The sequence below is a fragment of the Sturnus vulgaris genome, chromosome 8 (assembly GCF_052056855.1).
Source record: "Sturnus vulgaris isolate bStuVul1 chromosome 8, bStuVul1.hap1, whole genome shotgun sequence".
Taxonomy (NCBI): domain Eukaryota; kingdom Metazoa; phylum Chordata; class Aves; order Passeriformes; family Sturnidae; genus Sturnus; species Sturnus vulgaris.
Genome location: NC_142250.1, coordinates 10,825,370 through 10,852,623, shown reverse-complemented (window position 1 = coordinate 10,852,623; position 27,254 = coordinate 10,825,370). Strand labels below are relative to the sequence as shown.

At 37.7% G+C, this 27,254-nt stretch overlaps 1 protein-coding gene across 4 annotated transcripts in view; it reads left to right on the top strand.

The window, feature by feature from the left end:
- GRID1 (glutamate ionotropic receptor delta type subunit 1) overlaps positions 1-27,254 on the top strand; it is a 489,331-nt gene that overhangs the window by 263,420 nt on the left and 198,657 nt on the right. For all 4 annotated transcript variants that reach the window (XM_014877980.2, XM_014877982.2, XM_088168822.1 and 1 more), the window contains one exon: positions 3,695-3,900. In XM_014877980.2, the coding sequence (XP_014733466.1) occupies positions 3,695-3,900 (206 nt within the window). The remainder of the gene's footprint in view (positions 1-3,694; positions 3,901-27,254) is intronic.

Sequence of the window (27,254 nt, the reverse complement as noted above, 5' to 3'; positions counted from 1 at the left end):
CTGGTCAGATGTAACAGAAGAGGCACAAAGTTCATAAGAAATTTGCCTTCTTTTTTTCTTCTCACTTTTTTCTAGTTCCAGTTCCAGCCTGCTGATTCCATGATTAGGGTTGACACTAGAGTGTTGTAAACATACCCAATTACTGGATGGTGTTACGGATCTCTTTTATGAGAGGTGCATTTTCTCTAGCACAGTTTTCCTTCTGAAGTGTTTCATCCTCTTCAAGAAAGCCATGTTCTCCAAGAGGAAATGTTCAATATTGCCTCTGAAAGTCTTCATGGTGAGCATGCACAAATCAGAGGGGCATTAGAAAATTAAAATATGATTATGTGATTTCAAAGGCTAAGTGTAGGCTACAACCTGAGAAAAGCAAGTAAGACTGAAGGCAGAGGTGGCTGTAGATTGTGTACCTACAACAAACTGGTCTGTCCTTTCTTCTAGACAGAAGTGAGAATTTGGATTGCTATACTTTGCCTACAAAGTGTGAAATGAATGGCACGAGGAATTATTTCATTAGTAATGGTCCAGGATAACTCTCTAATGTTAGAATCCAAACTTATCAATGAAAAAATCACTGTTAGGAACTACAAGAGACAGGAAACAATTGTATTTTAACAGACAAAACTGTTTACAGAACCCTTTATTTTAATCAAATTTTATGTGAACTGTATCAGACTCCTTTTAGTGTTGAAGAAAATGAAGAATTAGCTGTCCTTGATTTTGAGGAGTGGAAGGAAATTTGTAACTGTACCTGTGAATATTTCTGTTTCAGCTACTGTGGAGCAAAGCTCAGTTTTTCTTTAATGCTGCATGGACTTGTGATCTTCTAAATGGAGGGGAAAAGAATGAGGGCACTCACTTCCTTGTGTGATGTCAGATAAAATAAGACTGAGCCTAATTTATTATGTCTTATAAACAGATGCTCCTGCATATGGACATGTGTTTGTGTATTTGTGTACTGATACATTTTAAGAAATGATTGTCCTCTTGGTAATTGTTGTGAATAATTATTTGTGTAAAAAAGATTCCATTATGGAGGTACCTAAAGTTGTTAGTCACCTCTTCAAACAATTCTCTTCAGTTCCCATTTCCACCTTTGAGTTCCCACCAAGCTTCCTTCTTTTTCCTGGTGTCAAGTAGGAGCAGGCATGTTAGCATTCAGGAAGATATCATCACACAGTTCTTTCTAATTGCCAACACTGAATAAATTCACATTCACTTGTATCTGTGAAATACTCACAGATTGTGCTTGCACAGTTGAGCTTGGACAATCTCATCCATCTCAGATTTTGCTTTCTCACCAAGCTGGAAAAACTCAGAATCCTTTCTATTTCTCAAACTAGAAAAGAGTGTTTTCTTTGGGGGAAAAGTTTGTAAGGGAATATAAAATGCCCTTCCAAGTCCACATACTATTACCAAGTGCATCACGTATTTTGCACTTGTCTAACTGGTTGTTCATCAGGTCAGTTGAAAAGTGAGGCACAAAACCCCCAGAGCAATATCAGCACACTTAATCTTTTGTAAACAGCTTTCCTTTGGAGGCTTGCACAAAAAGAGAAGTCATTACTGAACCATGAGAAAGGGAATTTTCTTACTGCTTGTCAAGCAATGTAGTAATTTTGAAGGACTAAACATCACTGAAAGAAAAATCTTTGTGTTTTGTATCGCACATATCCATGAAGTTTGCATGGGTGTAGTAATAAATGCTGTCTAATGAATTTAAATCCACAAAATCCAAACTTGCTCTGGCAACTGTAGCAAAATGCTTTAACCTGTAAATGATAGTTGTTTGTCACTGTCATTATTTCAACACACCTGCAATATTTAGGAGTTATACACATGCTGAAGTCCTCTGTTGCTTTTCAGAAATGCCTGCATAACAATAAACCCCTTCCTTCTCCCCTGACTGGGGATTTTGAATTGTGAGCACGTCTATGGTTTATGACAGTGGCACAAAGTTGCTGTAGACTTGCCTAAATTGAGCAGCAAAAGATCAGCACAGACCTGGTGAATGCACCTTTCCTGGTGGTGTGGCTGGCTGGCTGGCTGGATGGTCACATCCACTAAACCAAAATTACGAAGTCAGTATGGAGTCTGCTGTGGTTGGCACAACCCAAGCTTAGTTTCTACTGTATCTGATGTCTCTCTGCAATTCAGCTGATTTTTGAAGCTGAATTAATCACATTAACAAGAATTCTCATGTTTGGATAGAGGTGTGAAGCTATTCAAGGCAATATGTTTTTCTTTTGGATCTGATATTTGCTAGTTGACTCTAATATGTAGCACTTGAATGTGGCCTAAATTGGTGTATACTCACAAGATGTTACTTATATTGGGTTTCATATGTCATTTTTAAGGGAGATAAAAATGACTTCTCACGTGTATTCTGTGGCCATGAAACACCACATTTAGGGACTGGGTTCCATCCTCTGACTGGAGCAGTGTCACAACGTGCTTACTTCAGGATTTTAAAAACCCCAAAACTATCCACCAGCTGTTATAATGTAGTTTGTAGAGATTGTTAGTTACAGGATGAGATCAGTAAGTGTGCTCTAACTTTCACCATCCGGCTTCACCCATGAGCTGAAATTTAATGGCAAAAGTATGAGAAATGAATGTGAGATGCTTCAATACTTTCTTATTCATGACAAGTTAGACATTTTTGCCATAAAATTAAAGGGTTCTAAGGACAGGGTGCAGCTGTGATCGAGTCACTGCTAATTTTGAGAGCAACTTGGCTCTATATAGGCTTTGACATTTTTCTTGTTCTAAATTTCACTACAAAATAAAACCTCATACATTTATTGCAGACAAATGCTGAGAGTCATGAAGATTAAAGTTTGAACAAGAAGATTTCAACATGAACATATGAAATGTATTCCTTCATGTAATGCCCAAAAATATGGTTAAGGAAATATAGTTTTTCAAATAATTTGGAAGTTGAGGCACAGAACTCAAAGAAATATGTTTTGAAGGGGCTTGTTCACATGATTTCTCCTCTTTGAACCACTTTTATTTATTTATTTATTTTAAAAACACTTAAATACATTGTAATTATACAGAGGGTTTGTATATTCTTTTATGAGTTTATGGATAAATGGTGAACATCTGGTTAGGCAGGTTATTTCCAGGACAGGGGAAAAAGGGTAAGTCAAAACAAAGGCTGTGTATGTTCTGGATATTGTATTTTTTTCTTGGGAAAAGCAGCTGTGTGAAGTTACAGAAAATGAGAAGTTTAGGCGTGAGTGATTTATCCCCTGCTTATTTATCTGCTCCTGGATTTCTGCATTTGAACTGTGCTGCTGTTGGGGTGGGACTTTGTTGTTTGTGCAATTTTAAACCCCATAGCCTTGAGCCTCTGGGGAGGTTTGCAGAGCCACCCAAATGCATGAACTGGCTCTTCCTAAGAGGCCTTCTCAGACCTCGGGGAAAGGTAATTGGTGGAGTTTCCCTGTTGGCACTCACTATGAAAAGGAGCTATGGAAAATGGCTGTGTGGAATGCTCCCCTTCAGAGAGCACTGCAGGAAAAAAAGTAAAATAAGTATTTTCTACCTAATTAGTGCTGCTTGCCTAACTGGAGGAGGTTGATGCAGTGGCTTTTTTTATTTCTTTTTTTCTTTCTTTCTTTCTTTTGTTTTTTTCTTTAATTTTCAATTTTATTTTTTTTTATTTTCCTCTCCTTCTGTGTTACAGATATACGTGGACTGCAGGGATTTCTCGATCAGGCCTCCAGACTGGGACTTGATGTATCATTACAAAAAGTGGACAGGAACATCAGCAGAGTGTTTTCCAACCTTTTTACCACCATGAAAACAGAAGAGCTGAACCGCTATCGGGACACGCTGCGAAGGGCGATCTTACTCCTGAGCCCACGGGGAGCCCAGACTTTCATTAATGAGGTCAGTGCACAGTGTTTTTTATCATCAACATTTCAGAAACATGTATTGTGACCCGTGTTTTGCCCTTTTGACAGTGCTGGTTGTTTAATGTCAAATAAGATTGTCAGTCTGTAGTGCCAGGGAATTGAAAGATCACATGCTCCATGGAATGCTTGCTTTGTGGGTAATGCAAATGGGGCAGCATAGGCCAGATATTATATAATATGTAGCTCTCTGGGGGATAATTATTTTTGTCTGGTTGTCTTCTGTATCAATACTTTTGTCCTGGATTTCAACCACTGTTAAGAAGTGACCAGAAAATCTGCAATAATCTATTTGAAATGAAACATGATGTGCCTGAGAGAGCTGCCCTTGCTGTGGAAATCTCCAAATTTGTATTAAAGGGGCACATTATTGATGTTTGAAAGTTGAATCAAAGAGATTTTTATGAAATATGAAGTTGGAATTATATGTTTGTCTTCTTTTCTTAGTGGTTTCTTGAAATCAGTGATGCTAATTAGGACAGGGAGGTAGCTGTTGGGCAAACTTTTAATTAATTTGCTGTGGGCTAAGTTTTGGCATTAATTAGTTTTATCCAGCTTTCTTAATATTAAATAATGAATTATTTTACAGTGCTCTATATGTCAGAGTTGAGAATGAGAGTTTGAGCCTCAGTTTAAGTTTGTGTATTCATTAGATAAGATTTTGGCAATAAAGTAGGGGTTTTTAAAATATTTTTAACTAACCCAGGGATATGACTGAATCCAGAAATTAAAATGTGGATGGGACCTGTTTCCAATTATCAGTTTTGTTGCATCAAAGCTGTTAAATTAAAAAAAAAAATCAACTCAAATTAGCTCATTAGAGTTTTTTTTCTACCATAACAGCCTTAATAAATTATCCACATTTGTGTTCATCAGTGATTTTTTAAATAAGAGGGTAAATTTTATCCTAAATAAATGAGGAAAATAGGTAGTTTAGAAAAGAGTAAGCACATGGATAAATTCTCCTCAGGTTTGTGCACACACAAAGGTATTTCCAGTAGAAGGATGATGTTATGTGCCCTCAAAGTGTGTGCAGCTCTCCACAGCTCAGTCAGTTGGTTTCTTAGGAGACCTCCAGCAGAAATGCACTTTGCTTGGCTTTCCAGGGAGTCCTGACAAAGTATCCAAACCAGGTTAAAAGGAAGTGTTTTATTCAGACTCCAGCTGGGTGGGAGTTGTGTCCCCCTTGGAGGCACAGGGCTCTGGGATTGTTTGGTGGTCAGGTGAGTTCTCTGTCAGAACCCTGAGGTGTCTCCAGGGTAGGGGCCAGTATTAAACTGTATTAAACTCTTTTACTATTCACTTCACCTTAAAGCACTGTGTATTATAGGCATTAAGACTAATGACCCTGATATATTTCCAGCTCCCTGCAGGAGTTTAACAGTGGGCAGAAACGAAAAGTAATTTATTTGGCAATCTTCCTATATTGAATCTTGATTGATTCAGAAAAGCTTTATAAGACAAAATTTAAATCTTAGAAAGGAATTCTCAAAAGGCTTGAGATACGAGGTGCAGAGTATAGGGGAGAATCTTTCCCAGACAGAGGCTGAACTTATATTGTGTGGAGAGTTACAATGACTGCAGTTCTTCAATATCCCAGTCAATAAGTGCAACTAATCATCTACAGCACATTTTCAGGGAGTCTAGAACAGCAACCTGCAGCTTAAATGGAATACACATTTTTATGTATTTTACTGAATGCATTGTTCACAATATGTGGCAGTAAATGCCTTTGATGCCTTTACTCAATTCCACAGTTGGTATTTTCTACTATAGGTACCATATAGCTCTATACTGACTGCTGTTGTTACCAATCTCTGCACCTTGGAAATTGAGGGGGGTTTTTTGTTTGGTTTTTTTTTTGTTGTTTGTTTGTTTGTTTTTTGTTTTTTGTTTTTTTTCCCCCAGTTTTTTGGGAAAAAAAGCCCTCTGAAAAAATCTGAGTAGCAGTGCCAGAAGAAAATGTAAGGATTTTATTTTTAGATTTTGCACATATTTATTTTCTTTTTTCTTTAACTCTAGTTAGAAAAAAAAAATTGAAGAACGGAGCTCTGTTAAAGCTCTGTTTCTGGAAATGGAAAATTTCAAGTGAAAAAGAGGTTTCTTACTAAGATTTTCAGTTTTGCTGGGTTGATATTTCGTAGTAGGGGAGAAATGTCTGGCAAACTTCAACCAGATTTTTGTTAAAATGTGTTGGCTAATAGCATATCTTCATGAAAACTGCATGCTGAACAACAACCCTCTGGTGAAATGCAGAACAAAAATAAGAATAGTGTTTGGATTATGAAACCTGAAATGAACAGATTTAACAGATTTTTCCTAGCACAAATCATAGATATCAGCCATTGGAAGCTGGTACAAGATCTATTTTGCCTAGCTTGATAATGCAAGTAATATATTTTTCTTACTAAAAATACAGATCTGGATTTAAGTCTCATCATGTCTTGGGTGGGCCAGAGAGTTCTCATCTGATTTGGGATGTACAGAGTTAGGGGACTCTGCCATCTCATTTGTGAAAAACATTTGAATCAGGGAAGAATTCAATTTCTCTAATTTTTATTTAGGCATGGTTTTCATTTAACTGTATTAACATTTATCAGTGCCTGGCTCTGTCATGTGTCAAAGTTACTGCAGTAGAAATTATTGACCTTTTGTAAGTTTTCAAGATTTAGTATTTTGCTATGAAACTGCTTTGACTGTAAGAACAGAGAGAACAAGAAAAAAAATATTTTTGATGGTATTGCTGTAAACCTGGAATCAGCCTTTGTTCAGAACAGGGATGGTAAATGAATTTATAAAATATTAAATATCTTAGATTATGCATTAAAAGGGTATTTAGGCACTGAAGCAAACCTTATCTAAAGAGTGTCCCTCCTTAAACACTTGAGAAAAATGTTCATTTCTCCATCTGCAAAAATCCCAGATATATCTGCCTCAATTGTAACAGGTGTATGTGTGCCAGGAAAACAGTTTTATATCTTGAAAAGCACGTGCAAGGCAGTAGGAAAAACTGGTAGTTCAGAACTTGGAAGATTTAGCACTTTTACATTTTCTATTAGTTTCTTAGGTCCAGACACAGGAGTCTGAGACTCAAAAGGCTCTCTCCTTGAGATAGTGAGAATTCACCTGCCTCTTTCTCTTAGCAATGGATATGTTTTTTTCAATTGCAAGTAGAGGTATTATTTGTATGGATTGCTTTAATCATTAAGGGCTGTACAGTGAAATGAATAAATGGAAAAAAAAAGTTTAAAAAGTTCAAAGTGGTGACAAAAATGATGAAATGATGGGAGAGCATGACCTCTGAGCAGAGGCCTCAGGAACACCCTACAGACAGTGGGAATAGAGCTGCCAGGTACTCGAGAGGAAACATGAGCAGAGGAGGAGGAATTACTTGAGATGATCATGGGTTGTCTAACAGGAAGTAATGACCCAAAACTAACCAGGGAATGCTTTCTAACAGGGAGGTCAGTGGGACAATGAGAGTGCTGGGCAGGAGAGTTCAGGGAGACATCGTTCTGCAAGGCATTCAGGAGTTCACTGGATAAAACACTCTGGTCAATCAGGCTAGCAGTTTGTCCTGAACTGGTGTGCAGGTTGTTCTAGGTGACCCAGGAGCCCTTCTGAAGACCTGCCAGGAAACATTTGTTGTGTGAATAAGTTTAGACTTTGTACTTTTTATATACAACCTATCTGAGGAGGAAGAAAAGAACTTATAGTTCAGCACTTCTCCAGTTTCCTGTGGCAGATGTGCAGTTCCTGACCTCTGTGGAGGGCTTGGTTTGTTAATTCTTCACAGAACACATATTTCAATAGGATTTGTCTTTATAAATATATAGGCGATATCAATAGCTTCATAGACTTTTCCTTCTTTGCAGTATTTATATACAACCTTTGTTGTGGAACACCAGTGAAATGGAGGCTGTAACCCAGTTGCATGTAGTTATTGACTTGAAAAAAGAAGGCATTATCAGCTTTACAGAACCTTTAACTCAGCATTACTTGTATTTTTGGCAGTTTCAGTGAAGTGAAAAATGTTTTTGTTGAGGTGGATCTCTGAAAGTGCTGTAGTTCCTTGTGAGCCTGCCTTGCCTGTAAGCTGGTGAGCTGACTGCAGGAAGGTTAAATGCATATTCCTGCAGCACAGCAGCCTAAAGCAGAACTCTTTGCATGCCTAGGATAGTAAGCAAATTTTAAAAAAGAAGACTATAATAAAAGAGAGAAGATTATTTCCTTTAAAAATTAGTACAAAACTGCTGTATCAATGCGGCTGGGTTATGTGAATCACAGCGATTCCAATTTGAGTTGAAGCTAAAATTTTCCAGTGTAACACTGTGTTAGACAGCTGTAATTTATCTCTGCCCTGTTTTTATAATCATCTCAGTGTCCTCATTGGAAAGTAAAACTTTCCTGTTTCTCTTTCACCCTGGTTCCTGCTAAGTGTTCTCATGGAGTCTTTAAAATAAATATAGATATCCTGCTTTTGGTTTGGGCTTTTGGGATCATTTCACAGTGATTTGTAGCCTTCCTTCAATTCTGGTCACTGAAGATGCTGAGCTCCTTCCTCCCAGAGCACTCTCAGCTGGCACTTGTTAGGGAACAGTGCTCCAGCCTTCTCTTTTCCCTTCTGCAGTTGGTGACATGCTATTACTTGACTGGAGCTGAATGAATTATTTATGGCATCTTGAACAATTTGCACCCACAAGCAATTGTATGAAATGGTTTTCCAGGGACATTCACTTCTCAGAATTTAATAGGAAAAAAATTCAATATTAATTTTCTGGCACTTAGCACTTCATCTTTCTCTTTTTTTTCTTTTTTTTTTTTTTTTTTTTAATTTTTGTTGCATCATTCAGCATATTAGTCCATATCTCTGTTTTATATGCAGTATATAAACATCTTGAAATATTGTTGAAGAATTTTGGAAAAAAATATTATGCCTCTTCTGTTTTAGAAGGCAATTTCTATGTTTAAAGAGCTGCTAGTGATTTGTGAGTGCTGGTAACAGAACTGTAGAAATAATACATTCTTCTTTCAATAGTTCAAGTTAAATTATGCCCGCCTTATTTCTTCTAAATCCTCCTCTGGTATTCTGTTTCTTCCTTAGAGCTAAAATCTTGTCTGCTATTGTTGACATTTTCAATATGCTAAGACTCTTTGTGTTTAAAGAGAATAATAATTATAATTAAAGCCCAAACAAACCTCATTGAATTGCTAAAACCTAAGTGAAAACAAAGCCCTCCCATTCTGGGATAAATTGGCTTTGAAGCAAGTTTCTTTTCATTGGGCCAAAAAACCTCCCAAAACACAAGCCCTCCTACATTTTGCTCCACTATGACTAATCCAAGGGATGGGGTTATTCTCACAGGGATCCAAATCAAATGTGTTTAGAACACTCAATTACATGGATTTGTAGACGCTGTGAAGGGGGGTGAGTAATGAAAAACTTACTTTAGAATTGCTTATTTAGCTTCATTTAAATGACATTCCTTTTACTGCTGCAGGTAGAAGTGACAATAATTTTATTTTTTTTTTTTTTACTCTACTAGAATGTTACATGAGATTTTGAGCCTGAATGTTGAAATCATGAGAGACAGGAGGCTTGTACCCAGTTTTGTGTATCTAACAATAACTGATAGCAGTTTTGTGAGGCTTTATGGGTCAACTGAGAAAAACATACATAAATTGGATACACTGTTTACAGGTACACAAAGCCCTTTTGAGTCTAAATAACTGCTTTACTGGCAGTTTTACCAAGCCTCTCAGTGTCAGCAATGATGTCTGGTCTGAAGGAACCTGATTTCTCAGCTCATGTTCTGAATCTGGTGACTGGGTGCATACACATAGAAGATCATGTATTTTTAAATGTCATTAAATCTGTATGTACAGGAACCAGGCATTCCTCCTGCTCCAAATGCTTCATTCTCGGTGCACTTTTGGGTCCTTGTTTCATTGCAGGTATTCAACTGCTAGAACATGAGTCATTTCAAAAGCTGCTCTCCATACAAAAGGATGTCAAGTCCAAATGAAACTGTGCCAAACATCTAGCTGAAAAAATTGTTAAAATATCTTGAACTAACATTCATTTATGTTCTGAGCTTCAATATTTTTTTTTAACCTACCATTTTTTTCAACATTTTTTGTTATTTTTCATTTGCTGATCTAAATCTCTGAAGAGCTTTAACCTCAAGATAGGGAAGATTCTAACTGTCAGGAGAAGCTGTATTTATGTTTGGGGCTCTTTTGAAGGAACAGGATCTGTTCATGGTTTGGAAACAGACATGTGTTGTACTGAGACAGACAATCCACTTTGTTTAGTACTGCCTTTAAAGCACTCAGTGCTGGCTTTTGCAAGAGCTGGGGACAGGATGAATCTAGTGGGCACTAAAAAAACAAGGCTAACAAAAATTAACCCGCTCTCCACCTACCCTTCATGGATCTGTTTTCCAAATTATTTCACTTCTAGTTGTTTCAGTGATCCCTTGAATACTGTGTAATTTAAAGATAAAATTCCTATGCATTTGTATTTTTAGTATAGTGTAAAGTGGAATTTAATATTCTGACATATCTGTGGTCATTACAATACATAAATATATGCAAAATGTTTCTGTGAAATACTGCAAAGCTGTGGATGACTTTATCATTCTCAGCAAGGATAATTTTCTGCAATTTAGGTATAATTTACCAGAAAGGAGCTAGTGCTAGTTAATTATGGTTGATTAATTTTAAAATAGGCTCCTGCAGTCTCATTTCATCACTATACCAGTGTTTGCCTATTGTAAGGCACTGGCAGAAGCAGCACAGGTACATGAGAAAATATGTTTGCCTTACAAAAATCAGAAGATGTAATGGCCATAAAAAAGCTATTTACCATCTTTCAGTTTTACTTTTTCATATAAATTCAGTGAATTGTTTAGCTGACTGATCTGGGGAAGCTTGGCTTTGAGGATTAGGAAATACATACTGTAATTATTCAATATTAAATTTTTGAACTTAAAATACCAGCGTGTACACACTGTAGGTATAGGTTGGATTTTTCCATGTTTCTAAGCACAGAGAATGACTTGGGAGTACAGGAGTCTGCACAATCATCTTTCCACAAAATGCACTTCTAGACCTGGTGTGCTGGATTGAGCAAATCACTGATTCATTTTTGTTGCCCCAGAGGTTACAGAAGAAGGCCATTATCCTTGGAAGGGATGAGTAATAATTGCTGATAATTTGCACCTGCTTGGCATCTTTTCACAGGAGGTTTTTAGCAACTTTAGCCAGTGAAATAAAATTATATTTACCCAAGACTTATTTTTAGTTTCAAACTTACTAAAAAATCTATTTAAGCCTTTACTAATTGCTGGCAGCACACAGCTTAGTGCTCTGTATGAGAGAAGAGCTCAGGTGAGATTTATGTGAGTTTAAGATGAATCCCAAGGAAGGCATCCTAGGGCTGGTGCTGTGTTCCTCTTGCAGTTCTGTGCCAGGCAGGCAGCACCCAGTGTAGGTGTGAGGGTGAGCCTTGCTGGGGCTCAGCCCCCTGTGAAGGAGACAACACTGAATGTTACATCTGTTCCTTCTCAGTTCAAAAGGTAGAGCTCCTAAAAAATCCCAAATAGAGGGTCGAGGGAGTGCTCTGCAAATGCAAAGGGAGAAATGTTTGGGAGCCTTGTTCATCAAGGACAAGCGGTTAGATCTGATAAAATTAAGCTTATAACTTGAGACAGTGTGGCAACTGTGCAAAGAGATTGCCTTTTCCTCAGGCAGAGAGTGTTCTGTGTCAGAGGAATAGTGTGGAGGGTCGTCAGCTCAAAGTGCCAGGTGTCACTTCATTTACCTTGGTACCTTGGAGGGTGGCAAATACCACAAAGTTTGCAAGGGTTGAAGAGCTGTTTTGGAAAGGGGGTGTAGCCCTCTGCTAATAATTATTTTTCCTGGTGCTATTAGAACTGGTGTGCTTATGCTTGTTGTACTTGAGTGGCTTGTTATGAATTGGGATGTTTTACTGGGTGCTGTATGAATTCGTGTCCCTAAAGAAATGACAGAGACATCTGTGGAGTGAAAGGGACTGCTGATGAATGTTGTTATGCAGCACAAATAATGTCCTCGTTCCACAATCTTAGAAATAAGCCTCTTGAAAAGAAAAGAAATTAACTAAACTAGACTAAGGATTTTAAAATATTTGTGGAAATGTTTTTATAAATAGGGGTAGATGAAGAATTTTGACACTAAGGCCTGAATCTTCAGAATGAGTTAGAGATAAGCTGAAAGATTGGAATAAAAAGTGTGCGGTATTGGAAGTGAAGATCGTTAGCATATCTTTGATGTGACAGGTAACAAGGGAGCTATGGAAGCAATATGAAGAGTTGGGTGAAATGATCAAAGAATGGGGTTAGAGATCCTCTTTGCAGCAGAAGTTTCACTGAGATATGAGAGAGGCTTGTGATTCTTAAGGTCAGAAAGATGAACTTGGAAGTAATCAATACGTAATATCATCAGAGCTGGGAAAGGAATTTCTGCATTATAGATGGGTTAAAAAACCTGTTTATTAGAAAGACTATGTCTAAAGAATCTCTGAGATTTTGGGCTTATCCTGGATGAGAGGTATGAGTCAAAGATGACACTTCTGTTGTAGTCCAAATTGACAGGTCTGATATTCTGGCTGTCCGTTTTGACTGAAAAAAAGGATTTTCTTTGCCTTTTGAAGGGAGTGTGTTGAGAAATCTTCTTATCCACATGAAGCTTGTAGGGATATCCTGAAAGCAGTCAGTTTAGACTGACCAGAATATGAAAAATGTCTCACAGAGAAGTAGATCAAGACTCATCAGCATATGAATGACATATGGATTTTTTTGCTAATTTGCTTGCTGGATGGAGTTAATATAAAAAAAGAAGATTACAGAATGAATGGGTGTGGGACTCTCCTTGGGAACATGGAGAATTTCACAGAAAGTATTCCCTGGAGAGATTGTGCTGGAGTGTCATAAGAGGAAAACGAGGAGAGAGGTGCTGGGAAGAGGAGATTTATCAAGAAGAAATATGATCATCTCTATTAAAAACATCTGGAAAGTCCAACAGGAGACAGTAACAATTTTAAACTGTGGCTAAAAAATTGAATGTCAGTAGGAACAGTTTCAGTCAAGTGAACCATGTGTTAAAGGGTCTGCAAGTGAAAGGAAGAGGAAGAATGGGGTGATAGGTATAGGGACTTGAAGAGATCTAAAACACTTTCTGGGAAGAGAAACAGGCTAAGAAAAAACTACTTTAAAGGTATGTGGTGAGATCGTCTAATAATGGCAGCTGTGTGGAAGATGTCTTCAAAGGTTCCAAAGGCTGGAAGGCATTGGACATGTGGAATGAAGGGACAGGCTGGCAGTGGGAGCACTTTGTGTGGGCTGGGGTTTACATCACCTCTTTGGGTGGGCGCTGTGTGAGCTCCAGGGTGACAAATTAGGAGTGAGCTCAGTTTGTCTTTGCAGTTCTTATCAGATGTGCAGCTGCTTTGTGTGCTGTCCTCCAGTCAAAGCTGTATATTGGTAGACAGTAGGAATTACACGTTTTTGTTGCTGGTTGTTCTGCTATGTGCAAGATTTCTTAAGAGAGAAAAGAGAGTTTTTCAGGTCTTGGAGCATTTCCTTTGCAGTATGAGGGCTAAGGGATTAAAAGCAGCTCTGACAGTATCCTCTGTGGGGAAGGACTTTGTGTCCTAAGGATAATTTCTGATAGTCTTTTTTTTAGTAATACCTTTTTACTGAATAGGTCTTCATGCTGAAGTTTGCAGAGAAGGAAGTATAATCAGGTTTCTGTATAGAAATTTGCTGGTTTTGCTTTTTTATTTTTGCTTTTTTTGTGTTTTTATTTTTTTTTTTTTGTTCACTGCTTGTTCAGGGTTTTGTCAAGATATGTTTTCATAGCTTTTATTCAAGGATCAATTTCCAAGGTTGATCCCTTTCTGTTGAGGCAGGTACCTAATGATTATCGCTACAGAACATTAAATATGGAGGTAGAGGGTCATTAGTCCCTTTTTTACCAGCTGGGGCATGGGGTTACAGAGAAAGTAGGCAATTTACTGAGTTCTCCTGAAACAGGGATTGAAGTTCTAAATGTCAAACCAAGAACTTGCCCAAAAGGTCATCCTTTCATTTGATACTGCCAGGTATGTCTTTGCCACCATTGACCCCTGGTTGTTTCATTTGAGAGAACTGATTGTCCTGTCACTCCAGTGATCCTTTTTTCAGACACTCAGCCTTTAACCCCTACACGCTGTGTCAAATATTAAAACTCTCTTTGAATAGTGTGTGTTGGCTTTAGTTTCAGGTAAACAGTTCAGCTTGCACATACAGTCGTACAGAGTATTTAAAGGGCTGCTCAGGTAACTTAAAAAATTTGTATTTTATTTATTCAATTGAGTCCTTTCATTGTTATGGAGTTATAGTTCGCTATAGACCCTGCACTGTGAAAGAGATCAATTTGTTTGGCACTCACCCATCCATTTAAGTTGAAGCAATCAGATTTAAAAGCTTTGCACTTTATTAATGTGTGTGCAAATAGCAACTGGGTTCCAAGGACACTCTTTAGGAAAGCACCTTGAGTGATTGGTCTTGATATATAATTCATATTTTGCTTCCAGCTTTCCAAAGGAAAAAATCACATTAAAATTATTTTTAGATAATACTGTAAAGAGAAAAATCTTAAGCCTTGGCATATGACAATGACTTTGTGTGTTTAATGGATGTATATTGACTTGAAAATGTTACAAGTTCCCTAACAAGTTTTTCCATAATTTTATTAAAGAGTATAGAGATTATTTTGAGATGTACATCAACACATTAAAAAGTCCTCCAAACAAAATTCATTGCACCACAGTGTTGATTTTCTAAACTGTACTAGCATTCAAGGTATTTTAAAAATCAGTGTCAGTTCTGAATGCATCTTGATTGAGAGTAAGAACCACCTAGGAAATAGAGCATTTCAGCCTGGATTCAGTTACGAATTCTTAATAAAAGTGTGCAGTTCAACACAGATTCATCCCTGTTGGCTCCCATAAACAGGAGGCACCCTGGCACTGGAAATGGCCCTGGGTAAGTAAGGTGATTACAGCATCCGGGGCAAATAAGCAGTGCAACTTTCCAATTTGAAAAAATATGTGGCATGCAGAAGTGCTAAAAATATTACCAAGGAGACAAAATAGCAATAAAAGGAGGGCCCTAAACCCCCATAAAATTAATTTATAATTAATTACTTAATAGTACCAATTAATAGCTATTATATTTAGTGCCAAGCATGTTTGAGTAAAATACATGTGCATACATGCATACATATATACATATATATATAAATATAAAAATACGTAGGTACTGTATGTATCGTGTATATATATATATATGTATATACACACACATGCACAACTTGAAGATTATACCATGCCCAGGTCAGTTACTTAAGAAGTAATTTGTATGTCTAGAAATACAGAAGAACAGAGAGTAAATGTTTGTGTTCTGTGCAGCTGAAAAGGAGAATAAAGATATTGGAGCAGAAATGAACCAAGGAATGCAATCTCTTCAAGGTTTTTCTGTTTCAGCTCATTAAGAACATTCAAATTTCTGATGTGCTCTACTGATATTTGCAAAGAGTGTTGGCACCTTTCAGCATAAACTGGGTGAAGAACTGTGTCTTTAAAACCTTTTGGAATTGAGCATTATTCATGCAGGGGATTTGCAACACTGACCAAATGGAACAGGAGCAGCATAGAAAAACTACCTCACAGAGGCTCATCAGCCCTGAGTTTTCTGTGAATGATGAAGACACAAAAAGTAAAATAAAAAAAGATCAAACCCTTATTATGAGTGGGCAGGAAAAATCTGTATCCTGGCAAAGTACAGGATTCTTAGAGAATGTGACGAATGCTTCAGTGTGAGTGATAACATCAGCCAGGCTTTGGTCACAAAACTCTCCACAGTTTAATGGTGACTTGAGCAGAAACTGCTGTTTGTGATTTCCAAATGAAATTTGTGGAATGTTGCAGTCCCAGGTGATAAGGAAAGCAATCCTGAATGAAATTACTCAGTGGCAGTGTCAAAGCATCAACAAATTTGTGAATAACCTGAGGCTGAATAGTCAATTCTGGCATTTCAAGGCTGGCCCTCCTGGCATCTGCAGAGGAAAGGTCTGGTTGGCTCCATGGAATTTAGAAGTTACTGAGCAGGTACAAGGGAGTGTTGAGCTCTGTAGTCTTTTAGGTAGAAAATCTATGGATGTGTTTAAATCAACCTGGCTGTGCTGGTGCTTGTGTTGCTGATAGCAGCTGCCTCATATGTCAGGGGTATAGCAGTCACACTGACATTGCCACAATGTGGTGTGCACAATCCTTATCTCTGGTCTGGTTTTTGCTATTTTCAAAAATGAAATTCAGCTTTGCTAGCCAGAGAATTTATGTCTTTCTCTTGTTCCTTTTATTTCACTCCCCTTTCTAGAGTTTCCCTTTGTGATAGATTAACTCACTACTTGTGGTAAATAAAAGAGTTTCAGAGATGCTTGCAGTAAATAATAGTGCTGTTAATGTTAAAATTATCTACATAGGCATTTAATGAGATATATTTTCATTGTTTTAATTTGTAATCTAAAGTTAGAATTAAGAGTATATATAAATCTTTACAGAGAGGCAATGATCCAGTTATGCTGTATCCAGGAGCTTTGCTTATGTATAAAGCTCAAGTAAATTCTTGTCACTTTGACCAAAAATTTATTAAAAATAAACCTTTCCAAAACCACAAAACCCCACAAGACCTCACTAAACCACTGAAGCTTTCATGCTGGCTGCTGTAATTAAAAGTGAACACGGTGAACTGTCTTTTACCACAGTATTGGAGCTGGGAACACCCTCAGTGGCTGTGAGCAAACAGTTAAATCAAGAGACCAGTGGCTCTAGAGTATAATGGAACCTCTCAGTTTCCCACTCTGGTATGGATTTGCAAATTAATATGCCTGTGTGTTTATTGGAATCACCATTACTTCTGCAAAATATTCCAGCCAAGATGCAGCCACTTTCCAAGGGCTCTGGATTTCATTGTTTATCAATGTCAGTTGCTTGTGGAAGGATAAGGAGCAACGGTGACTTGGAATAAGAAAAAAGGAACCCACCAAACAAAGAACAAAAAATTGTGAGCTAGAAAGGTACTTTGATACTTAAGTTCTTAACAAGACTAAATGAAATTTAAAGAATAAGAATACAGCAATGTTTCAATTACTTTAGTAAGGACAAAGTAGTATGGGAAATCAGAGCATGTGTGCCACTGCTTTTGCTAATGCTCATTATTTGCTCATTAATATAAGCAGTCCAAAACCAGTTGCTAATCTAGAACAAGACTCGGGATATGGAGACTCTATTTGCAGTAGATATATAATTATATGAATACTTCAGGGATAACTTCTTCCTGTCACACGAAAAGTGTGAGGATAAAATCCAGTGATGTTCCTAAGAAATCAGAGAGTAAAGTAATGAGAAAAAAGGCAAGCTAAGTGGATGGAGTAGTTTAGATGACTGGATAAGTCAGATGTTTGTGTCAGTGTCTTGAGTTTGAATTATCCATATAATGAGTGTTTGAGGAAACTTTGAAAACTGTTTTTGTTAATCAACAAATTCTTCATTTATCTAGAATAACCAGTTTCCATACAGTATGTTAATGTTAGGAAGAAAATTAGTGATTCTGATGCACTGCCCTATATGCTGCGAGGAGGGTCTGTGGAGATCTAATGCTCCATTCCCGGGAAGCCACCAACCTTCCCAGAGAGAGGGTCCTGCAAGGGACAGCATTCTAAGGGGGTCTCTGGCATGTCTGCTAGCCACCAGATACACCTCAGCAAGCCGTGGCTGTGGCCACAAGTGATCAGCTCTGATCAGTGATTTCAGCTCAGCTTGCGAGGCTATTCCAGCCTGACTCAGGGACAGAGAGAGACAGGAGCATCATATGGAGATTCCACAGAAATTCCTTTATTATCCAGCAGCTCTGTGAAGGGGGCCAGGGACGACAGCTCCCTCAAGAACTGGGGGAAAAACTGGAGTTTTTATGGGGGAAAGCAAGGGTGGTACCAAGGGGGAAAAACCAATGGGTTACAAAGGATTAACATGGGTACTGGGGCATGGTGGGATTACTGAAGCCTTTGGGGGATAGCTCACCATGAAAAGAAAAGATGTGCCAGCCTAAGGAGCATCCTTCCAGGAGGGCTGAGATAAGCTAATCACAGCCCATTCAAGGGACATCCCTCCAGGGCAAGGCTGCAGGCGGAGCTGTGGCAGGCCCATGGGCCTCCACACTGCACTGCCCTTCTCCTGAACCTGCCTGCTTCTTGTTGTGCACGTTGCCCCTCAGTCTTGTGCTGTTCTCCCTTGGTCCTGCACAAGAATGAAAGCAAGGGAATGGGGTTTCTCTTTTAAAAAGCTGGGTAAACTAGCATCATCATCATGTGAGACAATAGTAAGAGAGAATGGAATGGAATGGAATGGAATGGAATGGAATGGAATGGAATGGAATGGAATGGAATGGAATGGAATGGAATGGTGGAGTGCCACATGTGTCTCGCCCTCATTCAGGTTAGGATTTTCCACTCATCGGCTCAATCGGCTAAAGAATGTCAAAATGTTATTGAAGAAAATCCCACGCAAGCTCTCTCCAGCTCTTTGTTGCTCTTGACAAGAGTACATGAAGTTCTCTAGTGCACAAGGAAACTGTATCAAAATGGCTGGGTTTGTGCATTTCGTGCTGCTGTTTATTGGCAGTACAGCTTCTGGAAAGGTTAAAGTAGAGCCTATTCATCCAGAATTCTGGCAGCAAAGGTAGCCAGTCTTGGTGCCAGTCCCCTCATTTGAGTTTGACCTTGCTTTCCTCTTGGTGCTTGCTATAAAACTTCTCTGTTCTGACACTCAAAATGTTCTTGGTTTGAGAGGATTCCAAACCTTGTGATAAAAGAGATACTTCCCTGTTGCCCTGTGTCCCCCTCAGTCTCTTTAGCTCCACCAGGGCATGTCACCAGGCTCCTGGTGTCAAGGACCACAGTTAGGCTGAACAAGGTGTAGAATGGCAGCAAATTTCTCAGTGGATCTTGGAAAGTGCAAATTGCCACCTTTGCACTCGGTCTGTACTGGGCTTTTGAAGTGTTCTCCATTGCTGTGAGGGCAGCCCTTTTATTTGATGCTAAAATGAGCTCTGTAGGCACAGGTGAGGACCATCTGTCTTTTCCTGCTCAAATTAGGAGTGTCTAGTCAAAGGAGACTCTTAGACATTTATGTGAACAGACTTCTGCTTGTATATTTATTGCAGTTTTCTTCAAAACAAGGGCAGATTTTGTCTGAGAGCAAGAAAGGAGTTGTTTTTTCTCTTGTTCCCTTTAAAGTCTTCTAAATCATTTGGGAGAAAATATTTGGAAAAAATTGACTGTGCATCAAAGACAAAATCAGACCTCATGGGACAGCAGCAAAAGAGGAAGTATAGAATAAAGATGAGATTTCAGATTGTGATGCTGAGGGCTCTTGATGGTGCTTAAAAATAAGTTCATAACAGGCTAAAGAGCATTAAAAGGGGCTGCAGAGCCACAGAATTTTGATAGAATTAGGGGAAATGCCATCTTCAGATTCATAATGTTAATATTACCATTATATCTCATTTCTTGAGTAGGTCAGCAGGATTAAGTGGAAGCTGTCTAAACAAGGATGGATTTCACCCTTAAGCCCTCAGGGATCAATAGAAATCTGAAACTGCAGAGACTGAAAATTGAGGGCTACTTGTTTTGTGTAGATGACATTAAGAGTAATAGAGAGATATGAATATTTTGGAGACATCCATTGATGTCTAAGAACAAGTGTATTGCAGAGGGAAGGGGTTCAGAAAACATCTTGAATCTTCTGCTTCTCATAATTTGAATGTTTCTGGAACTGTTGGTCTTCTATTTTATCTATATTCCTACTATACAACTCTACAGCATTGGGAAGGCAAAGTTATGATGGAAAGCAAATGATGAATTCGGAGAGAGTATGCAGAGACTTGTAGTTGTTTTTTGGAAGTGTTTTTGGTTTTCCTTGCAAGAATCCTGTTGGTATTTAATTTAAATATTTATAAGCAAATAGTGAATTTTAAATGTAATTCAATGAGAAGGGTTTGAGTTAGCTGGAAGTTCTGCCAGTAAATAGAAAATTCCCTTCAAGATTAGCAAATGAAGTATGATATAAGCTATTAAAAATACTACCAATAGGAATCTGGTTCATTAGCTATGTTGCTAAGGTTACAAATGAGTTTCTTCAAATTGGCAAGCAAGTTTTATAAACATGTTTATGTAGAACTGAACTTCTGGTTTTGTGTATTTGCTATCTCTAGATATAATAAAATAATGCATTTGACTTTGATTGTAGTTAAATAGTATGAGCATGAATTTATATGCATAAACTATAAGAAAGACTGTAAGATAATATTTTAATTTAGGGGTTTGATAGAGAAATTAATAAATGCAGCCAGTAAAGTGCTCTGTCTTATAAAATGTATGCGTTTTGGTAAGGGCAGTATTCTATTTTCCTCTGAAATTTGGGTTCTACTTTGCCTTGTTTGGTCTACAGTTATTCCCTCTCTGAAGTGGTCCCAGTGTTCATCCTTGTTTCCCAGACTCTGCAGTTCTCAATACTTAGTTTGGAATAATGCATTAACAAAGTATAATAGAGACTTCCATACTTTCTTTGTCTGACTAGATCTCAAAATTGGATGGATGATCCTTATTTATAGGATCAGAACCAGTTTTAGCCATGAAAATTGTCCTTTTGAGAAAATTAGATGATTGAAAAATGTTAGGAACTCAATGCCATGCCTCTCTCAGTGAAAATTGATAATGAGAATTTGATATTAATTTATGAATGATTTAAGTCATTTAATTCATTTAAGATCCTACGACTTAGGATCAGATTGCACTTTCTGCCTTTAGATATCAAAGAAACCAAGCAGCCAACATAACCTTGTCATATCTGTATGGAGCTACTTAAAGAATGTGTGCAGAGAGCTCCAAAGTCATTGGACAGATTTTATTTTACTCTCCTACTTCACTGTTTTACCACAGAGGTTTTTTTCCTAATGAGAAAGTTGATATCTAGGTTTATACTAAACGGAACTAATATCTGATTTAACCTCATGGCTTGTTATTTCAACTTGTTCCATGACCCATTAGTTGTCCTGTCTGCCCACAGTAGCTTGGCCAGGTCGTGGGAGAAGCACATCAATAGGAAATACTTGGATGCAGGGTCATTTACAGATGCAGCTGTCTCACACACATGCTGTTTGGAATATTCTTTCAGGTCTTTCTATCATTTCATCTGTAGTAGGGCTATCATTATTTCATGTTCTTTCAACAAAAAAGTGCAATTCAGATGCCTTATCTCTTTGTCAGTGAATGTTACAGGCTTCGCACTGGCTTTTTTTGTTGATCCTAGGAAATCAAGGAGCTGGACTGTTGACTTAGGCCAGCTTAGCAATGGGCTTGCTTTGTGATGCTGAACCATGTGGTTATTGTATAAGAGAATTTAGGTGAAATGGAGCCCTCTATTAATAAAGCAGAACACTATAATTCCATTGCTGCAGCTTACTTTGTTGTGAGGACTTGATTTTTAGTACATTTTATAGCAAAAGCTTAGGTCATATATCAATTGGAAAATTGGTTAAATCTGACTCCCTGCCACTTAAAATCAACTCAGTTTGTCAATCAGAGATAAATGCCATTGGAAGAAAACCCCAAAGTAATCTTAGAGGAGGAAAAATTTAGATGAGATGGTGACTCTAGGGCCTTACATAGCAGAGCTACATCACAAAGACCTTCTTTCTGTTGTGTGCAGAAGAAAAGTAATGGTTTATGGGGGTGTCAGTGATTGAACTCCTGGCACCTGGTCTGTAGCACATCCTTAAGTAACGCTGCTAATTTCTGTGATCAAGTTTTTCCTGTGCTGCTACCAGTGCATCCAGGGCTGTAGGTTCTAAAAATGCATATTCAGAAATATGAATTCCCCAGGGGAATTCCCAGTGCCACTTTATTCTTCTGTGTTGACTGCAGGCTCGGGGAAGCACTGTAACATCTCTTACCCTTGTGTCACATACTGCAAGATTGGGGTTTTTTGTCACAACTGGTAGAAGTAAAAATTCACTGCAACTGTAGCAGAGGGCTGGATTCCCTTTTTCCCTCAAACCCTGGACATTTAAAGACTTAAGAGTTTCTGCTTCTATGAGGTCATAGGAAATTCTGCTCCTCCAGTCTTAGGTCTGTATGTTGACATCTACATTAGCTCAAATCTGAGACAGACTCTGTACCTTTTGCTAGGCCAGACTGCATTCATTTTCTGGAGCTAAGTTTTCATTCCTAAAAATGGAGTTTAAATTAGAGGCCTTGAAAATCTTCTTAACTTTTTGCTTCTCATGACTGCTCCTAGGCTTCCTTGCTGGTGCTCTCAGTTCCCTCAGAAAAGGAATTTCCAGCAGTGGTGTAGTGGGGACAGTGTTCCATCCCCAACAATGGGCAAATAAGGTAATTGCTTTTTTATCAGTGTGCTGTTTTTAGGCAAACACTTGCCAGATTGCAGCAAATAAGTTGGTATTGACCAGAAGTAATTACCTCCTGAGAGATGATCAGTGTGCCAGGCTCCTCATATGTCTGAAATTACCTCTGCATTCCCTGGATAAAGCAATTGCTGAGACCCAAGAAATGAATTATTGTGATCTCAGGTCTCCCTTCCTGATGGCCTCAGATGTCCTGGGATGGGGGAATTGATGCTTGGTGCTCTGAAGTCCTTGTACTGTAGTCATGGCCTGGCCACACCAGATCCCAGAGATGTACCAGTTGGAAAATGAAATGGAATGAAACTTTGCTGGTGCCTAGCACCACATGGGCCAAAGGAAATCAGGAGAACTCTGGAGGTAAACCCACATGCTAAAGTTACTGATACTCTTTGAGAGACGACCTGCAACATATTAGATTTGTGATCACTTCCAAGATATTTATTAGAATTAATTTTTTAATTCTGCATATATTTTGTCTGAGTGAGTTATCTTTCTTTTCTAGCTCACAAAATTCTTGATCTTGATGATTTATGTAAAAAAAATTAGTTTACCTAATGTCATGTAAAAAAATATGTTCTATTATTATGCTATGAGGCAAAAAAACAGTTGAAAAACTGCTGTCTCTAGATTCTTTGCTGCTCAGATTATTTCTGTTACATCTCCTTTTATTGATCATCTTGCTGAATATGATTTCCATCCTTTAAGCTCTTCTTTCTACTAGTTTTCCTTGGCTTTTGAGAATTTCTCTCACTTGGAGTTCAAATTCTTTTACTTAACGTAGAAGTACTGTGGCTTTGTCTGTGTTGTTCTGCAAATTGACCCCATTAGTGAGCTCTAGAAAAGACATTTCTTTTTTAAATATACCAAGAAATTGAATAAAGGGAGGATAAAGTATGTCTGCAACTTATCTAACTATCTATCATAAGATGATGAAGCAAAATGGGCAACAACACAAAAGAATATTACTGGATGGAAATGACCAGAAAGAAAGCGGTGTAGTGCAGAAATGACCTCAGAAAACTTTCTTAAACTCTCATCTGATTTGAACTGGGAACAGCATGCATTAACCAGCCAAAGACAAATTCAACCTTTCATTAAATACTGTGGCTCTGTTTTAAATAACTGTAAAGACTGATGGACTCATTCAGATGTACTATTTGTCTTTGGGGCTTCTATCAATGAATCAATGTCCTTTATTTGACTGGCTGACACGTATTTAATTTGGTGTAATATATGATACATGGAAAATGCCTTTCATTTTGAAACATTAATGAATGATAGTTGCCATTATTCAAGTTCTGCCTGTTACAATTTAGTTTTTTTCTATACTCATCGAGTTTACTAATAATGATTGAAGATTTTCTTAGTTACATTGTCTTTGACAACAGTGATGATTAAAGATGTGGGCTACTTGTGGTATGGAACAGTTCACTTCTGTCCATCATTGATCTTCCTTTCCATATTATCTGCCAGTTAGACCTAAAGAGAAGTATGGAAGAGCAAGGTTATTCAGCACATTTGAATGAGTAATTGATGAGTAGACATCAGTTAACCCAATAAAATATATATTTTAAAATCTGTAATCAAGGGAAGGATATTTCATGCTTATGGGAATATTGGCATTACATTGGAAATTAAATACTTGCAATTAAGATGAATAATGTATTACATTGTAATAGATAATACAATGGTAGTACATGGGTTTCAGATATTTAAAACTGATGCTTCGTTTGCAGTTTAGGACTTTTTTGTGAATTCTCTATCTGGTTAAATAGAGATCCCTCCTTTTTGTATATTTTTGAGGGGAGTGAGAAGAAATACCTCTGTTTCTTAAATATAAATACTTGAAAAATAAATGAGTACATAAGAAAAAAAGACCCAAATTTGAGCAGGGCATACATAACCAATCTGGAATTTTATTTCAGCACTGTGTGCCCTTGGTAAGTGTCCCTGAGCTGAGATGTTTGGCATTTGACTTGGCTGAGCTGCCTTGTTTTCAGCTCCCAGCACTGTGGCTCACTTGCTGGCTGACCCAGTCATAGCCTGGCAGGCCATCACTGTGCCATGTGCCTTGGTCTCCACTTTGTAAGAATTCACCTAATGATACTGACCAGCTCCTTAAAATGTACTGAAGGTCAAACATGTTCCTATAGACAGCCATAAGCAATGGCTGCTCTTTGCACCTCTGTTTAAAAGGAGACCATACAATTCATCTTCACACCAGAAGTTTTCTGGTCGGTCAGTGACACAGAAACAGAGCTTTCTGTCCAGGCTGTGGCAGAAGGTCTAACTTCAAGAAATTACTTTATCTTGCTTCTGTTTCTTCTGTTCCCATCTGCCAAATAGGGATCATCACCTTCTTTTTAAAGTGGTTTTGAACCTATAAGTAAAAAAAATAGTGTGCAAGAGATACAATTTACTTGTGCTTTGTTTTCAGTGTTGTGCCCTAAATGGCCTAAAGTTGTCAATATTTGGGGAGGCTTCAAATAAGGGTTTCAGTTATACCAGAGTAATGTACAAATATTAAATCTTTGTATGTAAATGAGCTTCTATACCACATTTCTCTATTTCTTTTGCCTCTTTGTAATGGTAAGTTTCAAAATTCACCATCAGTTATACTTTTAAGCAATCATTAATACTTCAGTTCAATAGTTTCAGAGTGAGAAAAGTGTAGCTGTCTGGTTAATGATTTATATCCAGTTTCATGTCTTAAAACCCTATCTTATTTTTGTAAATATGCTTTCTAGCAAAATTAAAAAATAAATCAGAATAATTTAAGGGTTGTTTATCTGAAGTAATAATGTGCTTAATACATTTGGATATCATTCATCATTTTCTTAGTGATATTTGATATCTCTTTTTGATATATGCCTAAACTGTGATGTATGTATGGAAGAATACTTAAAAATGTGTTATATTCTTAGATGTAGTGTTTTCATATTAAATAGACATCATGCATGTATTAAACATTCTGTAGGATACATGTACGTAAATAAAGTGTATTTTTTACTGAATTAAGTAAAAAATGCATTTAGGACAATAGGCAAGCCTGGCCACCCTCTATTTCTCAATATTTCAGCATCCATCTGTTTGATTAGGAACATTAAAGAGAAAAGGCAACAATACTCTCACTCCTTCTCTCTCTCTCTCTCTCTCTCTCTCTCTCTATCTATCTCTTTTTTTGAGCCTTTTATTTATTAATTTGAGCCCATTGGAAATGTTTGCCTCCACAGACTCCCCTAGCAACAAATTCTAGTTTGTGACCCAAGATGTAAAGCCCCTAAGGATATGTTAAACATTCATGGGTGTGTGATCTTAGCTGTCTCATCCTGATGGGCCGGATGACACTTAGCAGAAGGACCTCAGTCAGTATTTTTGGACACAAACAAAATAAAAATATTAAAGATGGTGCCAGCCTGCAGGGTCAAAGTCGACTTGGTTTTGGAAATAAGTGGATTCAGAAAGTGAAGAATAAAACCCCAGCACAAGTTAATGATGTGGACATAGAATGGATTTCAGTAGTTTTCTGCCAAATACTGAATAATGTTCAGCTGTGAAAATGTAAATGAGTTTGTCTGTAATTTGGAATAAATTTCCCCATGTGCTCCATGAAGACTACGTATGCTCCTGTTCATTTGTGCTCAGCTTCCACTTTTGAAAGTTTGACTAACTCTAGATGAGGAATGGTAAAGAGGCTGATGGGTAAAGAAAAGGATTGGCCTTTGGGATTCTGGTATCTGTGGGAAGATTTTGAGATGCCAATTTTTTTTTTTGGTGAATGGAGCTGCAGGTTGTTATCCCCATCTAAGACAATTAACAAAACTGATCATTGGTTACATGGCCAACCTCAAAACAACATTTTCATTGATTTATAGGATGCAAGTGTGCTTCCCAGAATTAGCCTTAGCTCTCATCCAGTTTTGTATGGTTTTTTAAAAGACACTTCTTAGGATGGAGGGATTTGAAGTGTGCAGTTCTTTTGTAATGTTACAAAGGTAAATATCCTTATTGTAGAGCTCAACCTCCTGCCATGAGTAAACTGTAGGGCATTCCTGCTTTAATACTTGATTTGTCTCTCCTAACCTTTTCATGGTGGTCCTTTTGTGTAGTTTAGCTCCTTGTGGTTATAATTTTTTCAAGTACTGGTGCTTTTGAGGCCTGTCATTCTTATAAAACGCTATGATGCATGTGAGTTAATTAGGCTAGCAAAACCCTTGTGAAGAAAAAAAAGAGAACAAAGGGAGTATACCTGGAGATTCCTTCAATTGCTATTAGCAGGCTTTGAGGAAAACAGATGTTCATTTGAAGATTTTGGAAGAAAACCACAAATGTTTTAAATTCAGCTTCAAATTGGAAGTAATACTTGACCAAATTAATGTGAAGTGATAAAGAACAAATTTATCTTTTGAAATTAGGGCAATAATATGATTATATTAAAATGCACATCCCTACACTAGTGAGGCATTTAGATAATTTGTTCTAATTGCCATTTCTTCTTATACCCAATGCCTAGAATCAAGAAATGTGGGTTCTTTTTGTTGTTTTTTTTTTTCCAAATCTATTTGCTTATAATATCATGCTCTCTCCATCCAAATTTGGAAACAAGAACAATGAAGCCAACAGTGGGTGATAACTTTCTCACTTTTTGCAGATAAACACATTGCAGGATTGGGATCCAGCTGCTCCCAGCTGTGTTTCAGCTATAGCTATTGTCTGCCAGTGTTTAGCTCATTGGGCTGTAAAGTGTTTTTACATGACTAAAGTA